The 27,693-nt window shown below is 40.6% G+C and overlaps 1 protein-coding gene across 2 annotated transcripts; it reads left to right on the plus strand.

Moving 5' to 3' along the window:
• Positions 1 to 27,693, plus strand: ORC4 (origin recognition complex subunit 4). Of its 2 annotated transcripts, XR_014269219.1 has the most exons (15): positions 1 to 221; positions 1,624 to 1,695; positions 3,594 to 3,670; positions 8,018 to 8,108; positions 10,128 to 10,203; positions 10,584 to 10,669; positions 12,781 to 12,829; positions 13,356 to 13,507; positions 15,350 to 15,523; positions 15,858 to 15,944; positions 19,483 to 19,591; positions 20,851 to 20,946; positions 21,031 to 21,098; positions 22,620 to 22,860; positions 26,516 to 27,693. XR_014269219.1 is itself a non-coding variant. In XM_082483612.1 (14 exons), the coding sequence occupies exons 2-14, from the start codon at positions 1,639 to 1,641 to the stop codon at positions 22,806 to 22,808; spliced, it is 1,311 nt and encodes a 436-aa protein (XP_082339738.1). In that variant the 5' UTR covers positions 1 to 221; positions 1,624 to 1,638; the 3' UTR covers positions 22,809 to 22,925. The 2 variants fall into 2 exon arrangements, 1 of the variants encoding a protein (XP_082339738.1); XM_082483612.1 differs by lacking the exon at positions 26,516 to 27,693 and having other exon boundaries at positions 22,620 to 22,925.

Genomic DNA, 27,693 nt, shown 5'->3' on the forward strand with positions numbered 1-27,693 from the left:
CGCGTTCCCGGGCCTTGCGCTCCGGTGCGTCTGCTCTCGGGTGGCCGCTTCATCTGTGCGTGTTTTCTCAGCAGTTCTCGCCCCTTGCAGGCAGAGCTGCCGTGCCCGGGGGGCTGAACGGTGCTGGCCTTGCGATAGAAGGAGCAAAACTGGGAGAAGAGGGGAAACGGGTGTCGTAAAATAAACGTAAATTGTTGCGGAGCGAGTCTTGGAGGCTTTCTGTGAGCAGAAAGAAGGAGAATTGGTTTTTACTCGTGCTGCTTATTAAGAGAGACGCTGTGGTTATTGTTATACTGCACCGGTATAAACATGTCGTGGTTTAACCCCAGCTGGCAACTGGGACCGCGCAGCCGCTTACTCGGTCCCGCTGACTGGGGTTGAGGAAAGAGTTGGGAAAGTAAGAGGGAGAAAACTCATGGGTTCAGATAAAGGCAGTTTCATAAGTACAGCAAAAGCCGCGCACACAAGCAAAGCAAACCAAGGGATTCGTTCCCTGCTCCCCACGGGCAGGCGGGTGTTCAGCCATCTCCAGGGATGCAGGGCTCCGGCACGCGTAATGGTGACTTGGGAAGACAAATGCCATCGCTCTGAACGTCCCCCCCTTCCTTCTTCCCCCTGGTTTATACACGGAGCACGATGCCATATGGCATGGAACATCCCTCTGGTCAGTTGGGGTCGGCTGTCCCGGCCATGTCCCCTCCCAACTCCTTGTGCCCCCCAGCCTGCTCGCTGGTGGGGTGGGGTGAGGAGCAGAAAAGGCCTTGAGAGCTCAGCAAAAACCAAAACCACCAGTGCGCTATCAAAAGTATTTCTCATCCCAAATCCAAACCATAGCACTACACCAGCTGCTAGTAAAAAATTAACTCTATTGCAACTGAAACCATGACACATGAATAGCAAATTGTTTCTTAAAAAACTTAATTGTCATGACTTAGCATGTTGCCACATGCCAGTAGCTTGTTCTGACTGCAGAAACATAACTGCATTGTTTCAACCTGTCTTAAAGCCAGTTAAAGTAACAAATTACACTGGGTGGTTGGTCGGATGAGAAGGTGTTCAGATGTCACTCATTAGTAGAACTTACTTGAAGAGTATTGTTTTAGTTGTTCACTGTAATTTATCTGAAGTGTAAATGCGTGAGCTGTGCCGCTCCTGGTTCTGTGCGAGATTGGCTTGTGCGTGGCTGTGTTGTCTTAGCAGAACATAGCATCTCCTTCAGAGACTTGTGAATGTCAGCGTTAAGAACTTGCTAGAAAAACTTGGAAGAAAACTTGAAGAAAAACTTTCATATCAGTTGTATTAAGTACTGTTTGCATTGCATTGAAAAGCATCCTAAAGCAAATGCTGTTCAGAAGTTGTATGTAAACATGATTTAATTAATCAGAAATGAATTAAAAATGCTTCAGGGTTTTGTTTTTTATTTCACTAGTAAGGCGAACTGCCACATCTTTATCAGTTAAGAAGTGATGCTCGTAACAACTTAAGTTCTTACACATGAGCAACTGCCTTGTGTTTGCTGTACTAAGTTTATTTTACTAACATCTAAGTAGAGTTTCTGACTAACAAAATTATTTGGAAAACAGTAATTTAGTATAACTTTTATACTTCCTTTCTTATTTAAAGTTGAAAACTTCTGCAATGAGTAAACGTAAGTCAAAGGAGAGCAGTGGAGCAGATGGAGAATGCATTTCACAGGTTAGTGACATCTTCATTAGCTGACTTTGGTTTTAAGTTGTGAAACTTTACCATCCTCTGCCGTCTACGCCATTCTATAGTTTTTTTACTAGACCAGTTAAAAAGGCACTTACAGATACTTGATGTAATTTCTAGGGTTGTAAATGGTTTTTGTAGTTATGTTCTGTCCTTTTTTTCAGCTTCCTACCTGATGTTTGCTTGCTTCAAGTGTTACAGTAACTATCTACTTTTTGGACTCTTAACAAAAATGGTAGAGGATGGTCTTGTGCTTTTACAGCCATTTGTGGCAACAGATTTGCATAAATCTATTTTTATCTAATCAGTTTCTTTATCTTCCAGTTTGTAGGGTGAATCAGAATCTAGGTGACTTCTTTTTAACAGCCTAGGTTAGGCAGGACAGCAGCTGCCAAATTGGTTTTCAAGTTTTGTTTTGTTTTTTTTTTTACAATTTAATTTTCTGTTTCTCAAAGTGGCTACTTAAAAACTGTGATACAACTTGCAGCGAATTACTTCTGGTTCAGTGATTCCTTATATTCTAATATCTTTCTTTCATTTACCCACAAAATCCTTTTATAGGAGGAAAACCTTTTTATTTGTGAATTGACAATGCTGTCTGTTCAGATAGATTGCTCATTAAAATAGAATAATTCTGGAAATCAAATCATTTGACTTTAGTAGAAGAATAAATACCTTAAAAATTAGGTAGACAAGTACAGCTTATATTAAAAAATATTTCCTTTCATAAAGGGAAATTACAGGGGGAGGATGAGCCAAATCAGATTGAGAGAATGGAAAAGCAATGACACAGATGTGCATGATAATGGTATAGTTAGTTTTTAGGTCAAGTGGTCATTCACTTGGACTGAAAGGCAAGGTGCTCAAATGTGGTTTTAAAGGAAGATCACTTCATTCACAGTTTGCAGGGTGATCTCTGGAATTGTTTGACAATTGGACACCAAGCGTTATAAAAGGATGGAGTATGCAGGTATTTTGGGATAGGTTAAATGAGGGACAGGGAGAAGTAGTAGTATAGAGTCCTATAAAATTATAAAAAATGGTATTGGCCAATTTGTGTGCTGCTAATCAAGTGGTAGGAAGAAATCTTCTATGATGCTGAAGGTTGGCTGTTTGGGAATTGCAGATCCAATTTGAAGTAACAGTTCTTAACGTGGAAAATAGAAGTCAGTGCAGATGTATATCTGGAGATATCCCAAGCAATACATCTAAAATAACTGTATTCACTGTGCAGTTTGAAGGGCTTCAGGACTTTAGTAATCAAGCTGGGCAGACTTTATTCCATCCTTTGTAAGCAATGTATTAGCATTACCGTATACTAATACAGTATTACTATATTAGTCGTATTTTATACTACTTCCTGTCCCTCCCTCCAAACTTTAGGAATGGGGTATCTGAACTGAATCTTCAAAGAAACTATAGATTTGATACTTCCTAATATTTGAAGGTAGTAGGCTGCAACCCCCTGAAGATTTGATAACTGAGTTATTTTTTAAGTTAGCTGGGAAATGTTTTCTTGTCTGTATTACACAATAAGTTAGAACTATGAATTAGATGAACTACTGATGTAATTTTGGTGACAAATGTAACCATCCCTTTGGGGTGAATGAAAGAAACTAGCAGAAGGGACCAAAGACACGTTGCTATCGTTGAACTGAATTTTTTCATTTCTGCTACAAGAGTCTTAAATATTCTGCCTACTACGACTTTATTCTTACTTTCAAGACCCCTACATCATTGACGACAATTAAAACTTACATGTTACAGAGTACTTGTATTACCACAGAAACGTGCATATTTTACTATTTTATTGCAGTAGTTACGTGCTTGGTGCGTTCTTGTTTGAAGCACCAAGCATTTTTTGTCTTGTGTTATATCTGCAGGTGCAAAAAATTTTACGTGAAAGATTCTGTCACCATTATGCTACTGGAAAACTGTTCGGGATTGAACGTCAGTACAGGTGAGTAATCAGACTCAAATACTAAGGGATTTCTACTTTAAACACAGTAGAAAAATAATCAGGTGAAGTCAGAACTTTCTGCTACCTCTGTTTTTCTAAATTATACAGGCTTAAATGACTTGCAGTGCAATGCTTCTAAAAATTGTTTGCCTCGGATTTTAAGAGTTTATATACAATCATTGCTTGCTTTTTTGTCTGGCTCTGAGTTTTGGATTTCTTGTCCTTGTTTCAAATCTGTAATTTCTGAAACACTTGTTTTTTTGAGCCTGAGAGTTACTTTTAGTGCATATTCTAAGGCTATGTTTAATGACCTGACCAAACAAAAAGTTAAATTCTCTTGTTGTGAATCTCTATTTTTGCTTCAGAATGGTTTAGGTTGGAAGAGACCTTAAAGATCATCTAGTTCCAACCCTCCTGCCATGGACAGGAACACCTCTGACTAGACCAGGTTGTTCCAAGCCCCATCCAACCTGGCCTTGAACACCTCCAGGCATGGGGCAGCCACAGCTTCCTGGCCCATTTATTCCAGTGCCTTACCACCACCATAGTGAAAAATTTCTTCCTGATATCTCATCTGAATCTCCCCTCCTCCGGTTTAGAGCCATTCGCTGTCATCCTATCACTACATGCCCTTGTAAAAAGTCCCTCTCCAGCCTTCTTGTAGGTGCCCTTCAGATACTGGAAAGTTGCTATGAGGTCTCCCTGGAGCCTTTTCTTCTCCAGGCTGAACAACCTCAACTCTCTCAGCCTGTCTTGATAGGAGAGGTGCTTCAGCCCTCTGATCATCTTTGTGGCCCTCCTCTGGACCCGCTCCAACAGGTTCATGTCCTTCTTATGTTGGGGACTCCATAGCTGGATGCAGTACTCCAGGTGAGGTTTCACAAGAATGGAGTAGAGGAGCAGAATCGCCTCCTTTGACCTGCTGGCCACACTACTTTTGATGCAGCCCAGGATACAGTTTGCCCTCTGGGCTGCGATTGCACATTGCTGGCTCATGTTGAGCTTTTCATCAATGAGCACCCCCAGGTCCTTCTCCTCAGGGCTGCTCTTGATCCATTCTCCGCCCAGCCTGGATTTGTGCGTGGGATTGCCTCAACCCAGATGTAGGACCTTGCACTTGGCCTTGTTGAACTTCATGAGCTTTGCACAGGCCCACTTCTCCAGCCTGTCCAGGTCCCTCTGGATGGCATCCCTTCCCTCTAGTGTGTCGACCGCTCCATACAGCTTGGTGTCATTGGCAAACTTGCTGAGGTGCACTCAAACCCACTGCTCATGTCGCCAACAAAGATGTTAAATAGTACCGGTCCCAGTACCGACCCCTGAGGAACACCACTTGTCACTGCTTGCCACTTGGACGTGGAGCTGTTGACTGCAACTCTTTGAGTGCAACCATCCAGCCAGTTCCTTATCCACCAAGTGGTCCATTGGTCAAATGCATGCCTCTCCAATTTAGAGACCAGGGAGTCGTGCGGAACAGTGTCAAATGCTTTACTCAAGTCCAGGCAGATGACATCTGTTGCTCTCCCCTTACCCATCAATGCTGTAACGCCATTGTAGAAGGCCACCAAATTTGTCAGGCACGATTTGCCCTTAGTGAAGCCATGCTGACTGCTACCAACCATGTCCTTATTTTCCATGTGCCTTAGCAGAGTTTCCAGGAGGATTTTCTCCATGATCTTGCCAGGTACAGAGGTGAGACTGACTGGTCTATAGTTCTCTGGGTCTTCTTTTTTTACCCTTTTTAAAAATGAGGGTTATTTTTCCCTTTTCCAGTCAGTGGGAACTTCACCAGACTGCCATGACTTCTCAAACATGATGGATAGTGGCCTGGCATCTTCATCCACCAATTCCGTTAGGACCCATGGATGCATCTCATCCAGTCCCATAGACTTGTGCATCTTCAGGTTCCTCAGCTGGTCTTGAGGTTCAAGGTAACTCATTTTTCCAGTCCCTGCCTTTGCCTTCTGCAACTTGGGTGCTGTGGTTAGAGCCCATCCCAGTGAAAACTGAGGCAAAGTAGTCATTGAGTATCTCAGCCTTCTCCATGTCCCAGGTGGCCAGGTCTCCCGTTTGCTTCTGGAGAGGGCCCACGTTTTCCCTAGTCTTCCTTTTGTCACTGATATACCTATAGAAGGCTTTCTTGTTGCCCTTGAAGCCCCTGACCAGATTTAATTCTATCTGGGCTTTAGCTTTCCTAACCTGATCCCTGGCTGCTCAAACAATTTCTCTATATTCCTCCCAGGCTACCTGTTCTTGGTTCCACCCTCTGTGGGCTTCCTTTTTCTGTTTGAGACTGTCCAGGAGCTCCTTGTTCATCCATAGAGGCCTCCCGGCCTTTTTTCCTGACTTCCTCTTTGTCAGGATGCATCGTTTCTGAGCTTGGAGGAGGTGGTCCTTGAATATTGGCCAGCTTTCTTGGGTCCCTCTTCCCTCCAGGGTTTTATTCCATGGTACTTTGCCAAGCAGATCCCTGAAGAGGTCAAAGGCTGCTCTCCTTAAGTCCAAGCTTACTGTGCACCCTCCTCACCACCCTAAGGATCTCAAACTCCACCAACTCATGGTCACTGCAGCCAAGGCTGCCCTTGACTGTGACATTCCCCAGCAGCCCCTCCTTGTTGATGAGACCGAGGTCCAGCATGGCACCACTCCTTGTTGGTTCCTCTATCACTTGGAGAAGGAAGTTATTGTCAATGCATTCTAGGAACCTCCTGGATTGCTTATACCCTGCTGTGTTGTCCCTCCAACAGATATTGGAGCGGTTGAAGCCCCCCATGAGGACTAGGGGTTGTGAACATGAGGCTCCTCCCATCTGTCTAGAGAGACCTTCATCCACTCGGTCTTCCTGGTCAGATGTCCTGTAGCAGACACCCACTGTAACATCCCCTGTCCCTGCCCTCCCTTTAATCTTGACCTATAAGTTCTCGGTTGGCTCCTTTTCCATCCCCAGGCAGAGCTCCCTGCACTCCAGCTCAGATTTTCTCCTGTTTATTGTTAAGCTGTGTTAAAAGTAAATCTTAAACCTTGGGTGCCAACATCATGTTTCCTGATGTAGAGACCCATATTTAAAACAAATCTTCTTGGGGTCATCCAGATGCGGAGGTTAAAGTTAGAAAGAAGGGACCTGTTTTGACAATAATACTATCCTAATATTAATCTTTTTATAAATGCAGGTCAAATTCTGAAAATGACAAACGTGCCTGAAGAACTTGGTTTAAACAATCAATTTTTCCAATAGTAACTTTATGCAAGTTGAATCACCTGATGTGAGCATTAGTTTCCTTTCCTTTACAAGAAGGAAAATATAATTTGTGTTATTAAAAAAAGTGTAGCGTAATATACCTGCAGAGCTCACATAGGCATGTTTATTGTCGTGAGAAAATGTATTTCTGTGATGTTAGTATTCTACAAAACAAGCCTCCCCTTTTTGCATTGGAATTCTGAAAAACAGTTTACAGATTGGCTTTTACTTAATATGCTGCTGTTGCTGAATTATACTGGAGAGAAAACACGATCAACTTCCCAACTCTTAGTATTTCCTTCTCAAGGTTTATCAGGGCTCTTGTCTATAGATAGCTCTCAAATAGTGAGCGGAAACGCATGCATTTGCTGCGCCTGTTCCATGGGGACTCTATTACTCATTTAGAAGCAATTGCATGATGTCAATATTCTAAGTAAAAATAAAGCATATTAAATGTATGCATTTGTAAACATTTTGGAATTGGAAGCGTCGGTAGTTCTTGTAAGTACTTTAAATGTGGTCCTAGGTGATAAGTCTATCTGGAGATAATTTAGAGTTATTCTTTGTTCCTTCTTTTGGATGGGAATAGAATATGAACTTGAAGTTTGGTATTGCTGTTACCGTTCACAAGCTTTGGATGCCTAAATTTAGTATGTAATCAGTTTTAAGAATATTGTCAAAATGAATATATTCACTAGATTATTAATTTTTTTTTTTTTACTGGTGTCAGGGTCTGTCTTCAATGTTTGCCAGTCTTCCTTTTTCATGAGCTATAGTGGTATCACAGAAAGCAATCTTTTTTTTTTTTTTTAAGAAAGAAATAATTATTGAAGTCTGTTCTTTCATGGTGGAGAATTGTAGTACTTTATGAATTAGTGATACTCCTGACTTCTGCATGTTTTAATATTTTAAAATATTTTAAGAGATCTGATCACTCAGCCTTTTGTACTTTATTGCATTACATTTTGCATGCCCTGAGTGGTGGCTCTGAGACCAATTTGAAATGTATCGAGTTTTCTCTTATGTTCTAAAGATTCTTTGAATTTTCCATAGTTTCAGTGAATGTTGTCTGGTTTGAAGTTTTTAACCTATTGCTGTTGTCAATGCAGACATCTGCTGGAACTGCTGAAACGAACTACAGTTCATGGAGAAAGCAATTCTGCCCTCATTATTGGACCCCGAGGATCAGGAAAGACTGCGGTATAAACATGTATTAAAAGTTTATACAAGGTCAAGTTAAGCATGAGGTGGATAACCTCACCGAAGCCCTGGGAGCTTTTGGAGCTAAATTTTCATCTCTGCCTGTTTTTGAAGAGAAAATTGCTAACTGTTTATGTAGAATTTCAAAAGGTTCTAGGACTTCTTGTGAGCTAATTCTGTTGAGTAACAATGTAGAGAAATTGGTTTCCTAACAGTCTTCTGAAACTTTTCAAATGCTGAGTTCCTAGTGAGTTTGTAAAATATAATAGCTTCATGTGCAGTTGACAAAAACGTGTACTTGGTCCATCCTCACAATGACTTGCAGGAGTATGTATGGAATACTTTGCGCATCTTCACCGGATTTCGTGACATGCTACAGGTATCCAAAACATGTTAAATGGAAATAATTTTATCAGAACAAGTTGGATTTGTTGTTTAGTGATCTGACTACATCATAGATTCTGCCGCCTTTCAGCGTTTCTCCTATTGCAATTCTGTGATGGTTCTTGCCACAGAGGAGTTAATCTTTGCAATTAAAGCCATGTTTTGCTTAGTCTTTGAAAGTTAACCTGCTCTTACTGTTGGGCCTCTGCTGTAAAAATGACTGAAAAGGCATCCAAAAACTGGAAAAGAAGTAGACTAAGCGATGGATTTCTACATAGCTGTTTATAAGTAGAGAATGGTAAGGTATCTTAATCCTGTTCTAAACATGTCAGAGAATATTGTTACCTAAATTGCTAGGAGGTAGAATATTGTGTGGTAGTTTTATAGTAGTAGTTGGTAGTTCATAACAAGTGTAGGCTTTGTATTTTAAAGGAACTCCTTTTAGTTGAAGCATGTGAAAGAGGGACAGCTAACTTAAGTGTTACATACTTTAGTATTATGCAAACACCTAAGTCTTTTATGTTTACATGAGTATATAATGTGATAAATAGGTTGGCTGTTACAGTGAAAAGTACTAGAGATTGAAAAATGACACAAATTACTTTGGAAGTCTTCCCAAGTGCTAAAGCAAGGGGCCTTCAAGCTCTCAAGTTGAATAGAAATAAATTAATAGATGGTAAACATATCTGATACAGCTGACACCAATCATTCTGCCAATTTGTTGATATCTTTCTTGTTTTGCGTTTCAAAAATAGTCAGTATGGTTACCTACTTCTCTCACCAAAACTCAAACTAGTTTTATTATTTAATTAAAGTTTAAATTTTCTTCAGAACCTTTTACATAATGATAGTTAAGAATGAAAATTTGTGATCCTTTCTGTCAGGATTTAAGTAAGCAAATCATGCATGAGAAATTAATTATTTTCTTATTCTACATCAAGTGAAATATTTTAGTTCTCAAAAAAGGACTGCTGGAGACAAGAAAATTCTATCTGTGTGTGAATGCAAGTATATATGTATGTATACGTACACATAGAGCTGCAAATTCTCAGCTGTGGAAGCAAAAGCAAACAAGCAAGTGAACAAAAAGTTATCATTTTATCTACTTATATGTATTTTAATACACATTACTTATGACTTTTACTAAGAACAAGTTCTTGAGGGACTGTAAATGTGGGACCCCGAAGGTGTATAAGCAGTAATTGATGTAATTATATGCAATTTAATTCTCTTGCTTTCTAACTTCAAGAGGAAAAGATTTTTGTTCTACAGTATCTAATGAAGCTGAATACTATACTAACTCAAGAGACAAATTCTGTCACATGTCAAACTTTTAAAGCTTTTTTTGATTAAGGCAAAAGCCCTAGGTATTACCCCCAAAAATTAGTGACTAAAATACTTGAGTTATTTTTGTATTTCCTCCCCTTATAATTCAGCAGAATGAACAAATGTAATCGCTACAGTCATAGTGAATGCGAAGTTGTCATTTTAGTACTTTAGTCTTGAAAATACTCAAAACCAGTGTTACCTAATGAAACTGCACAGTTTCCTATCTGATAAATCCATTTGTACACTTCTTTTACTGTTAATACATTAATTTTCTTGTAAAGAAATTACGTATTTTTTTTTTCCCAGTTATTAAATCATGTCTTGAAAGAGCTTACGGAAATGAAACAAGTTCGAGAGAACCTCTTGGAAGTTCATCTGAATGGCAAGTAATACAGCGTTATTCGGGTGTTATGTTATATTCAGTTGTTATATATTGTATGTACTGAACAAAAAATTTTTGTTTCGGCAGTTGTTATCTAGCCTTGATTATGGACACATTTTCTGTGAGGTCCAAAATGTACCTCTCTGTATAAAGAGAACTCATTTGCTTCTAATGACTTTTGAGAATGTTAAAAATCAGTTCAGTTGTGAATGAATTGCTTTAAGTAACTTAATACGTATGGGAAATTACTGTCTAGTATTAATTTTTGAAAAGGCTGGAAATGGAGAGAAGCTTCTGGATAAGTTTCTAGTGACTGTAGATGTGGCTTCTTGGAGTGAATGAGAACTGCCAGTTCTTCATGAAAAAACATTTTCTTTCAGGGCTTCTGCAGACTAATGATAAGGTGGCCCTGAAGGAGATCACCAGACAGTTGCACCTGGAAAATGTGGTTGGGGATAAAGTTTTTGTAAGTATCAACTTTATTATACTCTTTGCTTACCTCCCCAAAAAATCCTTGCTTGGAAAACTAGCTTTATAGGATGCAGCTTGATGAGACTGAATGGACTTTAAGAATTTATTAGCAAAAATTATTAACTTATTAGCTCAGTCTTCTCAAAGCATTTTCTTTTAAAGTATTTAATGATGGCAGGAGTGAACTGTGGCAGCACTTACCTGTGAAGACCCTGGTTTACAAACACTTCAAGCATGCCAACAAATACTTGTTTTCTACACAAGTGCCGAACGTTACATTTTGCTAGTTGAGCGATATTAATGCATCCTGATACTTTTTCAAAAAACATCAGCTTTGACTTGGAGAAGGAGGAAGAATGGGAAGTCTTTTAACATTTACTTCAAGCCTCTAAATGAAACGCACATCAGGCATTCTGAAGAGATTTTATTTTTTTTTTTAGAGGGGTATGGTATTTTGAAAACACTGGCTTTAACATTTCAAGACAAAGAGTAAGCAAGTTAACAAGCCAAAAAGCAGTATCTTTAGTAGATATGCAACCATGGGGAAATCTATCCTGGCTTCCTAGAGCTCTCATTTTGCATAGAATTTATATTAAAATATTTGCTTGTATTGACCTTTTCCCAAAGATAAAGTTATTTACATTTGTACTAAAGTCAGTAATAAAGAGAATAACTGAAGTGCTTCAGACTAAATTTCACTCATTTGAATGTGAAATAACTTGGGCTAGTGATCTGAGCCGCCCTGGTTGTTGCCTGTTATTCAGTGAGTGTTCTTGAGGGGCCATCTTCTGGTACAACAGAAGGTCCTTCTGAGCATCATGTCCTCCATGCTCTCAGATAGGACCTTTGAGATTGGCAGAGGTTATATAGTTGAGTCACAGGTAATACTGATCCAATTGGCTAAAGCAGAATTATGAGAAGGGGAGAAAGGTGAAATCTCAATAAATGAGGTTTATTTTCATCAGTTGCATTTGGAAAACTAAAAAGATACTGAAGAGAAACCAGAGAACTAGGTTAGAGGCAGTGTGGAATACAAGATGAAGTGTAGATAGTATTTATTAGGCCTTATTATCTTTTGGAAATGCTTCTTAGGCTGTGCTTTGGTTTCTTACTTATTCCAAATGAATTTTAGATACAGAGAATGGAAAACCCTTTCTGGTAGTGAGCTAAAATTTTCCCAAATACAGCTGCAGTAATAAAAGGAAATAGCAAGTATTTGATTTCAGCATAGCTGTTTGAACGTGTTGTCTTTTCAACAGAGAACTAGAACAACCTTTCAAAGTCCACGGTTCCACTACCAAAAATGCTGGAGGCAAATCTGATCTTAAATATGCTTAATTCCCTTATAATTTTCCCCATTAAGATATTGTGGAGTGCTACTTTAAATTCTTGGCCGTTTAACCCCTTCGGTTGCACATAGGCATGGAAACATACTGACTTGCAGGAATGTCCTTACTTCTGTCCATAGAATCTTTTCCTTAGCTTCTGCAGCTCACCTTTAGAGAGTTAAGTTGGCTTTTCTGCCCTCTTTTATAGGGCTTGTGGTCTTCATTGATAGGTATTTCCTGTCGTGCAACTTGTGTGCTTCAGAGTGTGTGAATGTGTGTGTAACTGAAGCAGGATGATCATAGCAGTCCATTGTTTTCTGTCATGAATGTTTGATGCTTTCATCTGTCTAATAAGGTTGCCAATTAAAAAAATGGCATACTGATCATTCTCAGTGGAACACGTTAGGTGGCAGTTTTTGCATGTGTGTAGATGGAAAATGAGTATGCCATAGCATTTAAGGAAAGATAAACCTACTTGTAAATTTAGCTTATTGTAGGCATTCTTCCAATCACTAATTTTTGCCTGTCTGAGGCAATTTGGGGTTTTCAGACTGGAAATAAGTACGTAAGTGTAGAGTTAACTATCAGTTTTCTTGTCCTGAAGCAGTTACGATTATACAGCATGGAGTAACACTGTAAATTTTCAAATATGCACTGGTTTTGAAAGGAGGGGTTTAGGAGGAAATGGACTTCAGTACATGCCTGGACTTGATGTAGTTACACAATTCTGAGAATGACATTGAAAATCTATTGTAAACTTTTTTTTTTCTTTGCGTAGGGCAGTTTTGCTGAAAATCTTGTGTTCCTTCTTGAGGCTTTAAGGAAAGGTAAACACTAGTAGCCCCTTTTTTTGAAACAGTTGTGTGTGTTTGTCAGTTGAATGAAAAGTTAGCATATAGGTGCACCTACTTGTACAAGTGGTATGAAGAAATCTAGCCCAAGAACGTATCATGGTTACAAAATAATGTAAAAAAAATATGTAATATTAAACAAACATATATGTAACATAACTGATGCCATAAAGACTTGCATGTGATGGTCAGCTATAAAGGACAGATTCTTTTATCCAGATTGAAGCTATTAAAAATAGTGTTTTGTGATTTGTTTGTTTGGCTTTTTTTTTTTTTTAAACTTGCTAGAGAAGTCTCTCTTCCCTTGGAACCAGGAATGATGCTTGGCAGAATACTACAAAACCTTACCTATTTTTCAGTGTATTTTTGTTTTTACTGTTGTAACCGTGCACACGTAAAAGGAGGGTTTAGTGAAAAGCTAAACGAAAATACGTAAAATGTGAAAGCTGTGGAGATGGAAGTCTGATGCTGATGTTACTAACTTTTAAAATTGCTGTCTCAGGAGATCGAACTAGCAGTTGTCCAGTCTTGTTTATACTGGATGAATTTGACTTGTTTGTTCATCACAAGAATCAGACGCTGCTCTATAACCTCTTTGATATATCACAGTCAGCACAGACTCCAGTAACAGTTATTGGACTTACATGTAGACAGGTAAGAAATTGTGCTTGCTCATTCAAAGTTTTAGGCTGTTTTAAAGAGAATTCTGTCTTAGTTGGAATGTTTTCTTGTCTCTCCTGGAACCTTCCTTAATTTACTAAGAGACTTTTCTCAACTATCCATTTTTCTGAGTTTCGAATTGAAAGGGAGGTGGGGGGCACAAAAAATATAATTTGTGCTGAGAGCAAACTTGAATGACCAAAAAAGGCAAAGCTTTCAGTTTTACTGCTAGAGGAGCAGGTTTACATTTCTAAGGAGACACAAGGCTGTTGTCCTGTATTACCGCAGAAGAGCCACATTTATCCACATGGCTGTTTTCTATTATGCTGTTGTTCACTCTTTGGAGAGGCTCTTGGGCATTTCAGTTTCTTGGTCAGCAGTTGGTAAGAACGGACTTGTATTAACCTACTGTGTTTAAATCATTGTTCTGAGGACAAGGAAATTTTTTTTTTTTTTAAGGAAACACTTTGCTTTTGCTATAAAATCTGTATGTTCAAAATAGATTTAAGATTCATGTTAAAGTTGCTGTGATTTTTACAATGACATTGTAGGGAACTGTGGACAGATTATGTGTATACTTTGAAATAATTACTTGCTAACACTATGGAAACTAATACTTCATAAAAATTTTACTGTTTTTTCAATTAACTGGATTGGTGATGAAGATAACCAGGTTATGACAAGAAGAATAATAATTAAAATCTTTCATCGAAGCCTGAATCTGGGGTTGATTTGGTTTACGTGATATTTAGATGAGCAAATTTTTAGAAGCTAATATAATAGTTAGTAGTTGATTTAGTAAATGACAATCTTTTCGTTTACTTCATTACTGTTCTGACTCTGGTATCCTTATCGCCCGTTATTTAGAACCCCATATTGCTCTACTTTTGAATGTAATTAAGGTAGAGTCTTCAGAGGCTGTATGATGGTTGTAGTGATAGCTGTTTATTTTTTTTAAAATTACTGGTCCTTGTTGCATGTGACTTCGAAAGGGTTCTTTATATTTTGCACTGTTTGCTCTCTATTTAATGTTATCGCTCTCTTTTTGGTGAGGAATTTCTGTATTCTTAAGCCTCTTTTTAGTGCAAGTAAAAACACCAAAACCAACACACAACAAACCCTTAGAGAAAAAGTGACCCACCCCAAATTCCTAGAAACGAGGAGTGTAATCATTCTGTCCCACTATAAGGTAGGGGAGTAGTACTGTGTTTCTTTAAATGGATGAATCCCACAGCTTGTTTATGGTGCCAGACTGTTGCTATCTGTTCTGAGAAAAGTAAGCTTTTCTCTATTATCGTCAACCAACAACTTGATGGCAGACTTGCTTAGTTCTGTGTGACAATCTTAGAAGGTAAGTATTGGCTCGTAAGGTTGTTGTGTTTTTTTTTTTTTTTTTTTTAAGCTGAATTCTTTCAGTCTGACAAAAGGCACGTGAAATGACAGCTGCCAACCTACGTATCTTCTAAACAGGCAGCTTGTCTAGAGCTGTGATAGGCCGAAACATCTTGAATGCTGACTTAAGTAACTGAAATATTTACATAATCTATGGAGAAATTTTTCTGGGTATCCTAGCAACTAATTATCCTGTATGATGTAGTGCATCACATGATTTGGGTAAATGGCTAGTTGTTAGGCATTTCAAGGCACATAAATTATAATAATTAGCAAAGGTCTTGTTAGAACACTTTAAGCCTGAGAATTTAATAATTGGGTTCTTTAACACAATTTACTTTGGTGTTTTCTCTTGTAGTTTTTATTGTAGCAAAGAATGCACTAAATGTATCTGCTTTTTTTAATTATTATTTTTCTTTTTTTTTTTTTTTTTTTCCCTCCAAGGATATCCTGGAGCTCTTAGAGAAGAGAGTAAAATCAAGGTTCTCTCACCGACAGATATATTTGATGAATTCCTTTGATTTTAAACAATACATTAGGATATTCAAGGAACAGCTGTCTCTTCCTTCTGAATTTCCTGATGAGTCTTTTGCACAAAAATGGAATAGTAATGTTCAGGTATTTAAAGATATTTATACTTGGTTTTAGTAAAACTTCTAAAGTAAGACCAGTTTATAAGTGTAAAGCCTTTACCTAAGACTAGTATTTCCTTTCACTATTTGAGTTTGAGATAGAATAAATGAAATTGTGGTAGAGAATCTTTGCTTATTGAAGTCTGGAGATAAAATTAAGTGTCAAAAAAAAGACCAGATAGTTAAGGTAAGATACGAAAAATTGTATTGTCAAGTGTAAGCTGAGCTCTTTCTGAAAGTTAGCTAACTGGTATTTTTTTTTAGGTGAGTCTGAAATGATTTGCTGAGATGACTAAAATACCACTTAAACTTTTTTTTAGTGTCTCTCAGAGGATAAAACTGTGAAAGACACACTGCAGAATCTTTTTCACTACACCAAAGATCTGCGCTCACTTCATTTGCTGTTGGTATGTATTTGGATATGTATATAATATCTTCTTCATTTACAGTAATCTGCAAACAACACTTCTATTTTTCAAGCCAGTGATCTGAGCTTTACTTGAAACATCTTTTTATTCAGCGGGCTTTTGACAGCACTGGTTTCTTGCGTGTTTTATCAGTTCACGTTTTATTAATGAATTTGAGTAGTTCCAATTTCTGTAGCAGTTACGTTGTAGGGGTGTACTGTTTAATTAAAATGATGATGGGGTTTTGGTATTTAAAATAACTTTTGCCAAGTCTTTGCATTTATAAAGCAAAACTGTAGGTGAAATACTTTCCAAATATGCTTTCCTTTCTGAGATTCTTTTTGGTTGCTGGTGAATCCTGAAAACAGCTTGTACTAAAACCTACTTTTTCTACCTTTAAGTCTGCTGTTGCAGCCAAATATTCCTCCATTTGTCCTCTTTCACTAAATCTGTCACTATACTAAACCTGCTTCTCTTCATCAATGTCTGTCATCTTCAAAGATCAATAAATTTTGGTGCCATTTTTTTACTGTGGTCTCTTACTGTATTCTTGCATCATCTTACGCTCTCCACTTTGTTCTGCTCTGGACACTGTTAGGGCTTGTCTCTGTTCCTGCCTGTTTCTTTAGCTCTTGAATAACTCTCTGTGTAGGTTTGTGCACTTTTGACATAAAAGCACAGGATGCTGCATTTGGAATAACTGTCACTTAGAGCTAAAATATTTGTTGTTGTCATCCCTCTTTCTGCTCCTTCTTCTTCCTAAACTAAATCAGAGTTGTTTTTGTTATGATGCTACTGAGTACAGACGAGTTGCACTTTTGGACTAGTTGCTCCTGGATACCTCTTCAGTGAGAGAGTTCCCACGTATCTACGGTCTTGTTACTCACTCAGAGGAAATGCTTTTGTTTTCTTTTATCACTTCCAATCTCTTCTTATGCAAAGTATCAGATAAAATCACTTGATGAACTGTATGATTAGGCACCACTTTGTTTTCCAGAGCTGGTTTCACATATGGAGCAATTCAGGTAGCCCAGATGCTGTCCTGAATTTGTCTGTTACTGTGATGCTAGTCCAGGAAATGCAATCTTAATCTTTTAAATCTTGAGGTGCTGGAAGCTTGAGGCTACTAATCCCTAGAAATACTGAGACAGAAGTTAATTGGCATCAAGGACCCTAGGAAGCTTTTAGAATTTTACTTGTTAGCTTCAACCTTTCCCAGTTATCTTAAGGGAGAGAAGGAGGAAGGCCTCCTCACTGTGTGGAGAAAACTCAGACTGCTGCCTCCCTGTTAACTCTGAGAGAAGACTTCTGTATTCAGTAAGTAGGAGGTAATGCTGACAGCGAACTTCCTCTTAGCACAACAAATGAGCTAAAGCTTAACACGTGGTCAGGTCTCCTTTTTTTCTTGTTTGTTTGTTTTTGGTTTTGGTTTTTTTTTTTTTTTTTAATCTACCTCCCTCACTCCTGTTTTTTAATACAGTTAACATGAATGCAATAATGTTTGTTACAGAAGATAAGTAACACTTATTTAACTGTCTTAAAATATCTGTCGGTGTGAAAAGCCCACTACACATACCTGCGTATCTTGTGTTGTGCAAGTATTCAGATTTTAACCTTCAGCTCTGTGGTGGGCTGTTCTTGGACTCTTTGGTGCTGACAACTTTTCCCAACACTGAGTTTATAGCCACTTTGAAAACTAGATCGCAGACTTCCTGCTCTAGTTCTGAAACACGCAGCGTGTTCAGAGACCTCTTTTTGGTAGTCCTCTGTTGATGTGAGTTTGTAACAGGATTGCAGATTACTTGTAGTTTAGCGGCACCCAATTTGGTCCCTGTTGCTTGAATGAATGCCAGAAAAAGAGCTGGTGGGTATCTAAATAGCTCCAAGGTGTGCCAGAGCTGAGGCGGGAGTGCCTAATTGTTTTCTGCAGCATGTTCTGAATTTTTCCTTTAGAAAAGGATCTTTTTCAGTCTGTGAAGTCATCTTGCTCATAAAAGTACATAATACAGATTGTAGCACTTCTGTAATTCTTTTGTATTAGCTGAAGCGTGGATTAATTTCCCTGCGGAATGAATTTTTCCTTTGTTTTGAAAATCTGTGGGAGTCTGCCATTTGAGCTGGTGCAAGAAGCTTTGTGATGGGCAGTGAGATTGGAGCTACTCTTGCTAATTACCTGCTTTTCAGTAGCAAGGACTTGATTTTAATGACCAGCAATTTTTAAATTACATTCGGTGCTCTCCCTCCCTTTGCATTGTCAGACGGGGAGAACTAAATGTAATTTAAACATTATAACACATGGGTTTTCACTGGAAACTGAGTATCTGTTTCATGTTGCAGTACCCTCAATGGCATTGTGCGCAACCTCAAAAAGCTTGGAAGAATTGAACAAGTTATTTTTTTTTAGCAAAGCAAAATAAGTAAGTTTTTACATAAGTAGAACTAGATAGCTCATAACTCAGCTGGCAAAATCTAGTTTTGCTGTCGGTAAATGCAGTTTCCCTATAGTTTCTCTCATGTGGGTGACTTTGCAATCAGCTGCTTGCCTGCCTCTGAACCCTCTGCTTGTCTGTTTCTTCACCCCTCCCCTTCTTCCCTATCCGAATTCCCTTTAGCTTTTCTAGTATAAAACCTCATCCCGTACTTTTGGAAGTCTGAATGATCGTGCAGCTTTTTGAGGCTGCTCAATTGACATCTATAAGGAGACAAAGAGGACTGGAAAAGACTGGTGGTAGATAGCATTGGATGTTCTCAGAGAAAGGCCTCAATTAAACAGACAAAATAAATAGTTTTTCATCACACAGACCTGCAAAAGTCAGAGGTAGTCAGTAAAAGCCAGTTTTTCTGTGGATTAATATTAAATTGCAAGGTATCTACAAGGCAGATATTTAAAGCCCTGAAGAGCAAGTGAAGGTCACTGCAGCGTGCCTGCTGCTGTATAAAGGCTTGTGGATAATCGATAGCTTTGCAGGAGTGGTGTCAGAGGAGGTCAGTTAACTATGTATTTATTAACTTACACTTGTTCAAAACTCGCTGCCTGTGACAGGTAGTTGAAGATTGGCTAAAGTCTCGCCTAGTTGCAATTTGAACTTTTAACAATGTTCTGGAGGGGCGACTCGTATTCTGTAAACTGAGAGGCGCCTTCAGACGCTTTTTTAGCACTTTCAGTGAGTGACGTGAGCATGCTTTAGCTCTGCGTACGAAGGTATGTTTAAAATAGTTGTAAGTCATTCTCACAGCAATCACTGAAGTATGCTAATCCATTGAAATTAATGTAAATGAGTTAATGAGTGTTTATCATCTCCTCTGGTGAGGAGGCTTTAAAGTTTTAAGCCTGGAAAACCTTCCTGGCAAAATGTAGCTGTAGCTACCAGCTATTTACAAGGGTTTCAGTATGGGCCTACTGTGTGTAGGGTTAGTTCATTAATGTTTCCAGTAGGTGACTCCAGGGGAAGTGTGTTCTTCTGCATTCCATCTCCAAGTAGAAAGTATGTCTGGTAATTAGTAAGTAAATGAAAAATTTCTTCTGCTTTATTTTTAGACGCTTGCTGTAAGTAACGTTACTGTGCGTCACCCACTTATCGCTGCATCAGATCTTCACGAAGCAAGCAAGCAGATCAGAATGGACTCAAAAGCAAATATTGTACATGGTAAAGCTCAGCATTTTCCCCCCAAATGTTTCTTAGGAGTATGGAACGTGTCAAGGCCCTCCCTGAAATCCTTCTGTATAGCGCTGTGTTCCCTGTTGGTATGAGCTGCATGGGGAAATCCATCTGCCCATGGAGTCTGCTCCCAGCTAATTTGCGTTCATACACGTGTGTGGATGTAACCACGCCGAATGAACCAGAAATGGAGATACAGAATAGTTGACATAAATCCTACTAGGCGGGGAGCTCAGGCAGCGGTACTGCAGTGTCGCCAGGGAAGCAGCGGTGGCCTGGGCAGAGGCATTGCTCTGGGCAGCGGCTCTGGCCTGTTTAAGTAATGGAGCAAGGGACGATGCTGACCTCTTCCTGCCAGCGCCGGGAGCTGGGGGATGCTGCAAGAAACCCTCCAAGAACTGCAATAGTCTGTGCTGGCATATGTACAAAATTTGAGTGTGTACTTGAATTCTGTACTCTCAGAACTACAGCGGCATGCTTTTACCTGTGTTTAACTGTGCTTCTGTTAGTGCTGTACTGACCCCTCTAACTTGTTTGGGTGTGCTGCTGCTGCGGCCTTCGCGTGGCCCGGGGGCTCTCCCTTTCTGAACCTCAGCAGCCGGGATGTCCTGAGCACTATGCTTAAGTTTTCTCAGATAAGCATTTTGGAACCTGTGCAAACAGTGAGAAGAAATAAATGTCTCCTGGTGATGGAGCCCGAATGTAGTTACAGGAGGAATTGCTTCCCTGATCAGGAAAAGTTACCTTAGCCCATTGCTTCTTTATGGCTTCCAGATTTTACAGGCTTTGGTTTGGCTTGGCCCTGTGATTCTCAGTGTCTCCTTAGTACGGTGGAGCAAATTCCCTGTATCACTTCTTTAGCTTTGACTAGCAAATAACCTCTTCAAACTCTCATTTCATGACATGCTGTACAGTAGCACGGAGATTGTCTCGGTGCTGCTAAAAATTCATCATGACATACAATCTGCAAGGATGTTTTTTCTTTATACTTAAATTTCTTGCTTTTTCATGGAAGCAGGCCCATTTCTTAACATTCTTGCTTCAAATATCTGGAAAACAGATGTTGTCTTATCCAGCCTCTCCAATTATGGATATATTTTTATTCTTTTTTTACATTAGGGAGATACATAACACAAACAGGTGAGGCTTACAGTGTATAAAAATAGAGGAATAAAAATAGTATGTGAACTGCTTGCGTTTCTGATATGCTTAAGAGAAATATTTAGAGCTCTTGTCTTTCCCTGTAGGTTTGTCTGTCCTGGAAATCTGCCTAGTTATAGCTATGAAACACTTAAATGATGTCTATGAAGGAGAACCATTTAACTTCCAGATGGTTTACAATGGTGAGAGAAATGCATGAACTTTACAAACACTAAATCACTTACTTTCCCCTAACTAACTTTTTTTTTTTCCTGTTACTGGTGCAGAATTCCAGAAGTTCATACAGAGGAAGGCGCATTGTATGTACAACTTTGAAAAACCAGTTGTCATGAAGGTAAGCCTGAAATGTAAAATTTTTTTTTTTCTGTGAAGTATTTAGATGTTGGGGTTTTTTCTGGTGCACGGGTTGAGTAGTAGAACAGCAAGTGGGTGCTTCAGGGCAGCAAGAGTGTCCCGTCCCCCTCTGTGGAACAGGCACCCAAGGCGGGGATTTTGGGCACGCACCCCCTGTCTTCCCTGGGGAGCTCACGGCTGGGCCAAGCTGGTCACCAGTCACACTTGGAGGAGTTTAGTAGCGGGGTAAGGACTCTCAAGTAAGCGTAACTGATTTAGGACTGGGTTTCGGCAAGACTGACAGTATCAGAAATGGCTTCCAAAAAGAGAGTGTCTGTGTGTAGGTATCATCAGCTTGCTTGTTCACTTCTGCTGTTTAGAAGTGATGTCTCCAAAATTTAATTTAATCTTACCACATCAAAAAATCTGCTTTTCTTAATCCAAGTCCCAGTAGGTCTGACTGGTACATGGCATAATAGCCTAATAGGCCTGGGTTTGCCTCAACCAACTACAGCCTGAAGTACAAATTGAAAACTAGTATTTTGGTTACAAACCTGTTCCCTGTTGGCTTTCTGAGCTGTTGGGCTGTCACTCAGCTAACGTCATTTTCCCAGGCTCTGGTGGTAGGGCATAATCCTGCTGTGGTGTAGCCAGCAAACAGGGGTCGTGCAGGTGCTGTTTTCAGCTCATGGACTCAACCCAAGGACCAGCAATTCTGTAGTCTAAGCTGTCCTCCAGTCTTGCAATGCCTGAGCTGAGCAGCCTTGGCTTCTGGTTCGACACTATTCAATTGCACTTAAACTGGAGATGATGCAATGCTGTCTCAGCACTTGTAATAGACTATTCCAGTTTGTGTCCCTGAACGACACAGTCATTCCCAGTCAGTTGTATATATGTACATCACACTGCAAATACTATTTCTTCAATAAGAGAAGTGCGTTCTGCTGCAGCTCGCGGTGCTGGTAGGTGTGCTTTGCTGTCTGTGCAAAAGGACGTAAGGTAAAGCAGAGCTGGGATTTCATGTCTGCCTGCAGAGATCGTAGAATGGTTTGGGTTGGAAGGGACCTTAAAGATCATCCAGTCCCATCTCCTGCCCTGGGCAGAGACACCTCCCCCCAGCCCAGGTTGCTCCCAGCCCCGTCCAACCCGGCCTTGAACACCTCCAGGGATGGGGCAGCCACAGCTTCTCGGGGCAACCTGCGCCAGGGGCTCAGCGCCCGCACAGGCAAGAAGCTCTTCCTCAGATCTCATCTCAATCTCCCCTCTTCCAGTTTGAAGCCATTCCCCCTCATCCTATCACTACGTGCCCTTGTAAAAAGTCCCTCCCCAGCTTTCCTGTAGGTCCCCTTCAGATACTGGAAGAAGCTATATAACATCTCCCTGGAGCCTTCTCTTCTCCAGGCTGAACAACCCCAACTCTCTCAGCCTGTCAGTGTCTCATAGGTCATTCAGAATGAGTGGTGCAGCCCAGAATGATGTTATCATCTTCTATTTCCTAATTTTTTTCTTCTTTTGTTTTTAGGCATTTGAACATTTACTACAACTGGAGTTAGTAAAACCTATAGAGAGACCATCTGTACGTGTGCAGAGAGAGTACCTCTTAATGAGACTGCTGCTGGACAATAACCAAATCATGGATGCTTTGCAGGCGTATCCCAACTGCCCAACAGATGTCAAGCAGTGGGCAGCGTCCTCACTCAGCTGGTTATGAACTTTTTGGAACTTGCAGTATCTCACCTACATCACAAAGTTTGGAGTTAACTGTAAGTTTTAAGAGATGTAATGTTTGCCTACAGCAGGGTTCAAATTAATAAACTTTTGGAAGAAGGTTGCTTTGCTGATTGATTTTGTTTTTTAAGGAGAACTATAACCCTGTCATCTTCTGATGGCCATAAATGTGACTAACTGAAATGCCCAGTCAGTTTAGCTCAGCTCTCTGCTTTTTCTCTCACACACAACCTCTGCTTTGTAGAAATCAAAGCTCTGTGGGGTTTCTCACTCTGGGATTGACTGCTTTAGACACCGCTGTGGTGGCACACTGCCACCAACAGCTCTGGGTCTTGTGCTGCAAGAGCCATCTCTAATGCAGGTTAAAGCTCATGCTTAGTGTATGTTTTTTTCTCAAATTTGACTTGACTTACACCTTTAATGACAACTGGCTTTATCTGTTAAGTGATATTTCTGTGCAAAACAGCCTCCCTTACCCAGCTCCGGGCTCATTCGGCTGGTTCCTGCAGTGACCAGCGTGGTGCTTGAGGGGTGACTTGACCCTGCCTGGGCTGACAGCAGGGCAGGCGTCTCCCTGCATCGGGCAGCTCTGAAACACGGCCCTGGCTGTCACAGACCTGCAGTCATCAACTCTGCAGGGTGAGGAATTGGTTTTGCAGCTGTTCTAGGGACAGATATGTATGGAAGGTATATAATAATGTATACTGGAAGTATGTATAGCTCAGCAGTATGCTCCTCTCCAGGCAGGCATTGCCCTTGGCCTGGTCCCACACTGCTCAGTCTAAGACAGGGACGAGGTGACTGAGCCCTGCTGATGTGTGTGAGAAAGGGCGATGCAGTAGGGCCCATGGCCTTCTCTGTCCCCAGTCAAGAATAAGTGAGCTCATGCTTACCTTAAAGCCTGTATGACTGTATGATGTCATCTGCATTTTTAGCAGCCCCGTGGCGTCACCCTGTGAAAAAGCTGAAGACATTTCAGTGATGGTTGTTCATGCATGGGGCCTCCTTTGCTCTGGTTTCATGCAAACCCCTTCTTTTTTATCAAAGGGTTATTTTATTTATTTTGCACCCTTTGCTGCTTCATAAAGATAATTGTCTACACAACCACACATCTCAAAGAGCAGAGCAGTGTACTGAAAAGCAGCAAAACAGGACTGTGATAACTTTATGATCTACTTCTGTAAGCGATGCCTTGGACAGCCTCCCTGACACCGTTACGATGGAACACTATTGCAACTGGAACTAAAAAAAAAAAAAAAAAGTGTTGCAAGGTTTTCTGCAGAAGCACTTGCAGTGCCTGACTGAAGGAGCTGCAGCCAACAGCTGAAGGCACCTGCTGGCTCAGGAAGATCAGGAATAAGCGATTAAGGCACTTTGAGCAGCAGCTGCTGCCATCCCTGCCTTCGCTCACAGCCTTGCTCCAGCCATGGACAGCAGTGACCCCGTGCGCTGGAAAAGGGACAGTTGCTGTGCGGGCTGTGGCAGCAGCAATAACCCAAGCTGGAAAAAAAAAATAATAATCCACTTCTATTCCAATAGCGGTTACATCATATCCAGAGATCTGTAAAGGTCTGGTTGATGAAATTTAACATTTTGGGGAGGAAGAAAGGTGATGGCTTCTAATTTAAGCTAAAGGACAAAAGCTCAGTAATGTGCCTTAACCTGGCTCAGGAGGGAACCCAGACCCCTGTCTACAGCACTGTGAGATACCCCTTCCTGACCAGGAGGGACAGAGTTCTCCATAAGAAATGCTGAAGATGACGCAGATTCTGCCTTTGCTTCTCTGCCAAGTTCCAACTGCACGGCCTCTCTGTTCTCTTTTTCCCCACAAAAGCCGCCCAGCAGCTTGGGAACCACTGCACCTGCAGGAACCGCCACCAGCCTCTCCTCCCACCGTGTTGCAATTTGAAAAAAGGCATATGCAAGTCATAGTAGTCACATTTTTTATTTTAACTTTTTGGGGGAATAGGGGAGAAAGAGTATACATTTTTATTTGTACAATATTTAACAATCACTTTATTGAGGGCGAGGGGGGGTTGGTTTGTTTTCAGTACTTGCAGAAAAAACAGCAAGTACCTTTTGACAGTAGTACAACAACCTGTGCCCAAAACACTGACAAATACAAAGAGTAAAGTTAAAATAATTGCTTACCAAAATCTTGAGAGGTAACGAATAGTATATGGACTGAAACGGCATTAAAAAAATAAAATAAAAGGAAAAAAAAAAAAAAAAAAAAGTAGTACTGCTGGTTGAGTATCTGAGGTAAATGATGTTCCATCAAGGATGCTACTTGAATCATTTTGCCCATTCAACATTATATTGCAGCTTTCTGCGTTTTGTACCAAGTGTTCCTAATAAAAGTAAATGTATTAAAAAAAGGTTAAAAAGGAGAAGCTGGAAAAAAGAGCAAACCGGTAACCCTATTTATTCTGTCCACTGCTAATATGAACAGGAAATGTCTTACCACTCTCTGGTTACGTTTTAGGTTAGCACACCCAAAGCCGGTATTTGAAAGCTACACCTGCTTTTTTAAAATCTCAAACGGAGGGTACAAAGTGGCAGATTTCAGTCCTCACGGTGCAGTTTCAGAATACCCCCCCAACTGACAGCGCTAGTTCAACAACTCCCGCAGCTCCCGGGCACGGTCTCCGCTCTGAAACACTACAGCACCTGCAGTCCTACCCACAGTCTCCCAGGATACCATTACACAAACTTCTTACCCTCCAACCCAAGGTAAAACACTTGTGGCCACATGGAGAAGGGGTGAGCGGAGCTGGGCTGCCCGCCGCCCTTCAGCAGCCGCGGCTGAAGTCAAGAGCGAGGGAGCAGCTGCTCCTGGGAGCCACAGGACAGGGCCACCCCCCAGAGCTCCTACCCACCCGCCGCATGGCTACAGCGCTAAAGGGACAACAGTCACTGCCCATTGCCTGTGAGTAAACACCGCGAGAGTGTTGGCACTACCATCACTCCCCCCCTGCCCTGCCCTCGCTGACACTTCAAGTGCTGCTGGCTCGGGCATCTCCTCAGCATGCACAATTAATGCTCTACAAGTAAAAGAAAAGTAAAGGTCAAAATGCCCTGCGAGCACACTTGTACCAGAACAGCTCCGGGTGTATCGTTTGTACCAATTAAGAAGCATTTAAACTACTGACATCCTTTTCAAGTGACACTGAATTACGCTGTTAAAAATCAGGAAACTCGGAGCAGTACAATGTTTAAACAATGGGGGACAGCCAAAGGCAGTTTTAAAAGACGCAGATAAGTTGTCTCAGTATTCCTGATGCGAGGCTGCGCGAGTGCCCTGTGCTGTCGGCAGCACGAAGTCTCTGAGCAACACCAGAGCTGCCCCCACTTCGCTGGGAGAACCCGCGGGAGGTGAGGTTAAAGGGTAACACACAGACAACATGTTTTACACATGACCAATTTTTGCATCAGATCTCAAACAACACCTTCTGAAGCCATCTGTATTTACCCCATTTTTGCCAGTAAAAGGGTTACAGCTCATTGGGAGCACAGAGATCTTCAGTGAAGTATGAATGGATTTATTTGTTCAGAACTCAGCAGCTACGTTCATGTCCTGCTGTGTGCGTAAAGTCATGTCCCTGGATTAAAAGTGGAAGCAAAATGAAAGTGTCAATTGAAGAAGCGGCCACAAACCAGATTTTTTTCTTTCTTTCTTTCTTTTTCTAGCCAAGCTGTCCACCACGGAGCTGTGCCCTACAGCACCAAGGACCCTTCAGAGCAGAGTTCCTCCCGCTACCTGGAACCTTGGGCACCACCAGCAGGACACCAACCACAAGGGCACAGCTGTACCCTTCCTCCCCTCCCTGCCACGAGCACGCCCAGCCAGGTCTCGTTTATGCCTAATGTCTCTTATTGTTCCCAGAGATGAAGTTCACGTACAGGTATAACTGTGGGTATCGTGTGGCTGTACAGGTCACCCGTCAAGACAAAACGTTCACAGCGAGCTCCTAATTGCAACATTAAAAGCTTCTTTCAAAAGACATTGAATGCACAGCGTAAAGACAAACACTGATAGAATACACAGCAGACTACCAGCCAGTGTCGGTTCTGTACTCTAAAGGTTGATAAAAATCTATTTTCTTGGGAAATCTGTGTAAAGGATCAAATAAACGCAGTGAAGCAGTACTTCTGAGAAGCACTTTGGCACCTATCTACCAGTCAACTTTGTAATCCGAATGTAAGGCATGACTCCCGAAACTCGAAAAGAACGCTGGAGTTTTGAAAGCGATTCCACTGGTTTTTCTCCTTTTTTTTTGTAAGTCTGTGCTACGGACGTTGGTATTCGTTACCTCTAATGAGTCATTGCATATTTTAAGTTGTAAGCGTAACTAAACCATCCCTGAAATTTGTAAGCATTGATAATCTGCGGCTAGAATTTTCTGAGCGATTTTGGGATAACCCTACATATCACAGACATGAATTAGTACTCCCGTGAGATGGCACCACGCTTTAAGTAGAGCGAAGTTGCAAATCTCAAAGCAGAGGGCAAAGAATTTGGGGTAAATGAGCTTCCTGAGGTGATCCTGAAACAGTGCTACAGAACCCACTGCATACTGCTTAGTGAAACAGAACACGCGCTAGGCAGACCTTTTCACAAACATAAATAAGAAAAAAGACTTTTTTTAAAAAAAGAACAAGAATTCAGAGCTTTCCAGTGTCATAGCTCACAGAAAATTAATAGGAAAAAAATAAGTCATGCTTAAGATTTTCAAATATTCCTCAGACACAGCAAACCTAAATAGTATTCAGTTAAATAAATGTATGAGATACTCTGGGAAATGGAGGTAAGAGAAAAGCTTTAAACTAAAAAAGGAAGGAAAATTTTGTTTCAATAAACAGCACTT

The sequence above is a fragment of the Vanellus vanellus genome (assembly GCF_965231255.1).
Source record: "Vanellus vanellus genome assembly, chromosome: 5".
Taxonomy (NCBI): Eukaryota; Metazoa; Chordata; class Aves; order Charadriiformes; family Charadriidae; genus Vanellus; species Vanellus vanellus.